General features: G+C 41.7%; 1 protein-coding gene across 1 annotated transcript; it reads right to left on the reverse strand.

Moving 5' to 3' along the window:
* Positions 1–220: 220 nt before the first annotated feature.
* Positions 221–5,737, reverse strand: LOC112125205 (protein CLN8-like). Its single transcript, XM_026653056.2, has 2 exons — positions 5,195–5,737; positions 221–544 (listed from the first exon to the last, which is right to left on the reverse strand). Exons 1-2 carry the CDS (start codon positions 5,735–5,737, stop codon positions 221–223), a joined length of 867 nt encoding a protein of 288 aa, XP_026508841.1.
* Positions 5,738–6,158: the final 421 nt, after the last annotated feature.

A 6,158-nucleotide genomic window follows, 5' to 3' on the forward strand; every position in this document is an offset into this window, starting at 1 on the left:
TCCTGACTGAGTCAAAGAGTGTGTGTATATTTTAAAGATAGACAACAACAATCTTAAAACACTTTTGATAAATGAATATAGTACACTGATAGCAAATTGCAAACAGATCAATATATTCATAGACTTCTTGTAAGCAATTCTATTTTCATGGACTTGCTAGTAAACCTGCACCATTTTCTCCTGGCCATATTTTACTGCAACCCTAATAGCTGTTGCAGAACTATATCCTCTTCTTTTGGAATGTTTCACTATTTAAATTTTCACAGGATGCATTTTTTACTGCTGTATTTGGAAATTTCCTGTCAACTGGACTAAAAAGCCGCTGAGTCGATTTGAATATCCAGTATGGATTAAGTATTAATGTAAGTGTACTTAACCCCATGAAAAAAACAATAAAATATGGAAGTCCCAGATTTTCCATCACATCATTCCAATGGGAAATACATACCCACCACATGTGATAAATAAGGACCATGCGGCAGTGAAGCATATGGATATTTACCCATTGGATTGCCTTCCAAAAAAGGGTATTAGCACAGCCAATCTGAAAGAGACAACAACAAAGAAAGAGAAATGAGATTGCAGCTTCAAGATAAGGCAGTCAGTGTTTTCTAGAAATAAGAGACATATTTAGTTTTCCTGTTGTGTTTAGTGTAAACTGCCATACAAACATTCTCTCAATCATTTTTCTCTAGAATGCTAAAAGATTGCACATTTCTATAGCACCTTTTGTCTAGCATCACTCAGATAGACTCATAGACTTTAAGGTCAGAAGGGACCATTATGGTCATCTAGTCTGACCTCCCGCATGATGCAGGCCACAAAAGCTGACCCACCCACTTTCCGTTAACTCAGCTGTTGAAGTGTCCAGATCGTGATTTAAAGACTTCAAGTCGCAGAGAATCCTCCAGCTTGCGACCCCTGCCCCATGCTGCGGAGGAAGGCGAAAAACCTTCAGGGCCTCTGCCAATCTACCCTGGAGGAAAATTCCTTCCCGACCCCAAATATGGCGATCAGTAGAACCCCGAGCATACAGGCAAGATTCTCCAGCCGGACCCTCATTTTACCAGCGATGGCACGTTATTGCCTAATTGACTAAAATCATGTTATCCCATCAAACCATTCCCTCCATAAACTTATCTAGCCTAATCTTGAAGCCAGAGAGGTCTTTTGCCCCCACCGTTTCCCTCGGAAGGCTGTTCCAAAATTTCACCCCTCTGACGGTTAGAAACCTTCGTCTAATTTCAAGCCTAAACTTCCCCACGGCCAGTTTATATCCATTTGTTCTCATGTCCACATTGGTACTGAGCTGAAATAATTCCTCTCCCTCCCTGGTATTTATCCCTCTGATATATTTAAAGAGAGCAATCATATCTCCCCTCAGCCTTCTTTTGGTTAGGCTAAACAAACCGAGCTCCTCGAGTCTCCTTTCATACGACAGGTTTTCCATTCCTCGGATCATCCTAGTGGCCCTTCTCTGTACCCGTTCCAGTTTGAGTTCATCCTTTTTAAACATAGGAGACCAGAACTGCACACAGTACTCCAAATGAGGTCTCACCAGCGCCTTGTATAACGGAAGCAGCACCTCCTTGTCCCTACTAGAAATACCTCGCCTAATGCATCCTAAGATCGCATTAGCTTTTTTCACAGCCATGTCACATTGCCGACTCATAGTCATCCTGCGGTCAACCAGGACTCCGAGGTCCTTCTCCTCCTCCGTTACTTCCAACCGATGCGTCCCCAGCTTATAACTAAAATTCTTGTTAGTCATCCCTAAATGCATCACCTTACACTTCTCACTATTAAATTTCATCCTATTACTATTACTCCAATTTACAAGGTCATCCAAGTCTCCCTGCAGGATATCCCGATCCTTCTCCGAATTGGCAATACCTCCCAACTTTGTGTCATCCGCAAACTTTATCAGCCCACTCCTACATTCGGTTCCGAGGTCAGTAATAAATAGATTAAATAAAATCGGACCCAAAACCGAACCTTGAGGAACCACACTGGTGACCTCCCTCCAATCTGACAGTTCACCTTTCAGTACTACCCGCTGCAGTCTACCCTTTAACCAGTTCTTTATCCACCTCTGGATTTTCATATCGATCCCATCTTTTCCAATTTAACCAATAATTCCTCATGCGGTACCGTATCAAACGCTTTACTAAAATCGAGGTATATTAGATCCACCGCATTTCCTTTATCTAGAAAGTCTGTTACTTTCTCAAAGAAGGAGATCAGGTTGGTTTGGCACGATCTCCCTTTCGTAAACCCATGTTGTAATTTGTCCCAATTGCCATTCACCTCAAGGTCCTTAACTACTTTCTCCTTCAAAATTTTTTCCAAGACCTTGCATACTATAGATGTTAAACTAACAGGCCTGTAGTTACCCGGGTCACTTTTTTCCCCTTTCTTGAAAATAGGAACCACATTAGCTATCCTCCAGTCCAATGGTACCACCCCCGAGTTTACAGATTCATTAAAAATTATCGCTAAGGGGCTTGCAATTTCTGGCGCCAGTTCCTTCAATATTCTCGGATGAAGATCATCCGGTCCGCCGGATTTAGTCCCGTTTAGCTGTTCAAGTTTGGCTTCCACCTCCGATACGGTAATGTCAACCCCCCCTCCTTTATTCCCCTCTGTCCTGCTCCCTCTATTCCTAAGCCCTTCATTAGCCTTATTAAAGACCGATGCAAAATATTCATTTAGATATTGTGCCATGCCTAGATTATCCTTAATCTCCACTCCATCTACATTCTTCAGCGGTCCCACTTCCTCTTTCTTTGTTTTTTTTCTATTTATATGGCTATAAAACCTCTTACTATTGGTTTTAATTCCCCTCGCAAGGTCCAACTCTACACGGCTTTTGGCCTTTCTCACTGCATCTCTACATGCCCTGACCTCAATAAGGTAGGTTTCCTTGCTGATCCCTCCCCTCTTCCATTCTTTGTACGCTTTCTGTTTTTTCTTAATCGCCCCTTTGAGAGGCTCGCTCATCCAGCTAGGTCTAAATTTCCTGCCTACTAACCGTTTTCCCTTTCTCGGGATACAGGCCTCGGACAGCTCGTGCAACTTCAACTTGAAATAATCCCAGGCGCCATCTGCCTTTAGATCCCTAAGTATGTTAGCCCAATCCACTTCCCTAAGTAGTTGCCTTAATTTATTAAAGTTGGCCTTTTTGAAATCGTAAACCTTAGTCACTGTTTTAATTCTGTTAATCCTTCCATTTAGTTTAAACCGAATTAGCTCATGGTCACTCGAGCCAAGGTTGTCCCCTACAACCATTTCCTCAACGAGGTCCTCACTACTCACCAGCACCAAATCTAAAATGGCATCCCCCCTCGTCGGTTCAGTTACTACTTGATGAAGGAATTCATCTGCTAGCACGTCTAGGAACATCTGAGCCCTATTATTGTTACTAGCATTTGTTCCCCAATCTATATCTGGGAAGTTAAAGTCCCCCATGATTACACAGCTCTTATTAGTTTTTACTTCCCTAAAAACATTAAATAGTTCTCTGTCCGCATCCAGGCTAGATCCAGGCGGTCTATAGCACACCCCAAGCACTATCCCAGGGGAGGCTCTAGTAGTTTTCTTACCCAGTGTAATTATTGCCCAGACAGACTCTGTCTTATCCATTCCATCAGTTATTATTTCTTTACAGTTTACCTCATTATTGACATACAATGCCACTCCCCCACCTTTACCTTTTTTCCGGTCATTCCTAAACAGCACATACCCTTCCATACCTGTACTCCAGTCATGACTACCGTTCCACCATGTTTCGGTTATTCCTACGATATCCGGTTTCATTTCTTGGACCAGGAGCTCCAATTCCTCCATTTTGTTAACTAGGCTTCTTGCATTGTTGTATAAACATCTTACTGTATGCTGTTTATCCTTTCTCCCATTAGTTATGCAATTTGGTACGGACCCCGTACTGTCCATCCGCCCCCTCCTTCTTATGTCCAATCCCTTTCCCCTACCTATATCTGTGCTTATCTCTTCACCCTCCTTTTCAGTATTGGAATCTGGCGTGGAGATTAACTGGACATCTCCCAACCGTCTCCCCCAAATTCCTAGTTTAAAGCCCTTTTGATGAGATGAGCCAGCCTCCCTCCCAGAAGTCTATTTCCTTCCCTACTCAGGTGAAGTCTATCCCGTGAGAACAGCTGTCTGTCCCCGAAAGCCTCCCAGTGGCCATACATCCCAAAGCCCTCCTTATAGCACCACTCCCTTAGCCAGCTATTTATCCTCACAATTCTGTCAGCCCTTTGCTGTCCTTCTCTAGGAACAGGCAGAATCCCACTGAAGATAATCTGAGCCTCGACTTCCTTAAGCGTCTTCCAGATGCAGCCAGCTGATGATGGATGAAAACGATGAAAATAAAGCATATGTCACAAAAATGCACAAGGGTTAGCAGGATCTGGGAAGTTTTGGTCAACACCACTCAGGTAGACCATGACTCTCAAACTTCTCTAGCATCTTCATGCGAAGGGCTGAGGTGATCGTGCCAGGACTTGTGGCTGTAGTTCTAAAGAGTCAGCATATTTTAGGATTTAAGTTTAAACCTCTAAAACATACTCTTTGGAACAGATTATGGTTTGGGAAGCAGGGCTGATTTCTTCTCTCCCTACAAGCATGGCAGCTCTCTTCAAGGCTATTCTCCCTCTCTGCATCCATAGAATCTACATAATATACATAAACACTCGTTTGTGTGTGAGCACACATAGACATATTTTTAATCTCCAGCAGATATGTAATGGTCTATATTAAGCTAGTTGGAGCCGATCAGCCATTCTCATGTTACTATTTTCAGTCTTAAAAAAAAACCTTTTAAAAATAGAGTTTAATCACCTAATCTTTGCTCCTGTGCACTAGATCCCAACTAGTGAGTCTGTAAACTAATTTCTTAACATTTCTTTCTTTTTGTTTCTTTGCTATAAAATGGGTAAAAAAAGTTAAAAGATTTTTTAGACAATAGTTAATTATTGTTAGGGTGTTATAATTAAGGATTCCAATGGCCACATCATTTTAAGTTTGGAAGAAAAATTTATTTCTTGACCCCAGAACTAATCTGTCATTTTAGAGGCCAATATTTCTTTGTTTGCTGATTTGTTTTGAGGAGGAGGCAATATGAGGATTATCATGGAAACTTCTCTCACCCATAATTAATACAGCAAGTTCTTACCCTTGCAAGCATAGAGGATATGCAGTATGAAGGATTGTTCATCTCAAGTAGCAGTCCCATCAGGGGTAGATAGTGTCCAGACTTTATGTTAATTATCAGACCAAGAAGCCCACCAAAGGCAAATAAATGATGAACTACCTCGAACACATCAAATATCTTGAAAACAATGTTAGACACATGAATAACTACATTTTCAAGCAAGAAGTAGCCAGCGGCTATTAAGCAATGAAACCAACTCCACTTTTGCTGTGCATACACTTGGTCAGTTTGAAAAACTGGATCTATAAGCAAGGCCCACAACCCAGCTCCACAACTCTGAACTGCAAACAGGCCACGTGTGATATCCATATTCCAGAAGATCTTCTGCTTTGCTGACAAAGTGCGATAACTGGCACTGATCCATGAGGACAGCCAGTGAGCGAGAAAAAATACTCCCAGGTAGCTGAAAAAACCAGCTGCTAGTAATGTCAAACGAACTTCCCACAGAACATAGTCCCAGTCATAAATGGCACTGAACGTTGCACCGTCATTTGCAAGATTCATTTCTTCTTCTATAATTCAAAATATCTGGAAGGAGTCTGAAGCTTCTTACTCACACTGAGCCTGGGCTGTTACATAGAGCAGAAACCCATCTGCAAATAAATAAAATAAAATAAATCCTTGCAGAGAATGGTTGCATGTGTGTATATATGTGATCTCCTCATTTACGAAAGCTCGCTAGTTTCACTACAGTTTAGCATTTGTTACTGTTTCCACTAGTATTTTCCAACAGTTTAGAACTGACATAAAAAAACCTGGTCAAGGCTGATAATTGACCGTCAGGGTCTCAACCAGGTACATAAAAGAAAAGATGAGCTATAGAGAGAGACTCCCTGTTTCCTTACTTCCAGAACTATTAATGGCAATGGATGTTACAGTCACAAAACATTCACCTTTTGTTCCCTAGTCATTTTCCTTACTGATT

This window comes from Terrapene carolina, unplaced genomic scaffold (genome assembly GCF_002925995.2).
Source record: "Terrapene carolina triunguis isolate 2854851 unplaced genomic scaffold, T_m_triunguis-2.0 Scaffold42, whole genome shotgun sequence".
Taxonomy (NCBI): domain Eukaryota; kingdom Metazoa; phylum Chordata; order Testudines; family Emydidae; genus Terrapene; species Terrapene triunguis.

Bases quoted from the DNA above. Each gene is read 5' to 3' on its own strand.
- LOC112125205 (XM_026653056.2), bottom strand. From the start codon at position 5,737: ATGAATCTTGCAAATGACGGTGCAACGTTCAGTGCCATTTATGACTGG. The intron at 545-5,194 runs GTAAGAACTTGC...TGTCTCTTTCAG, and splicing joins TATCCTCTATGCTTGCAAGG to ATTGGCTGTGCTAATACCCT.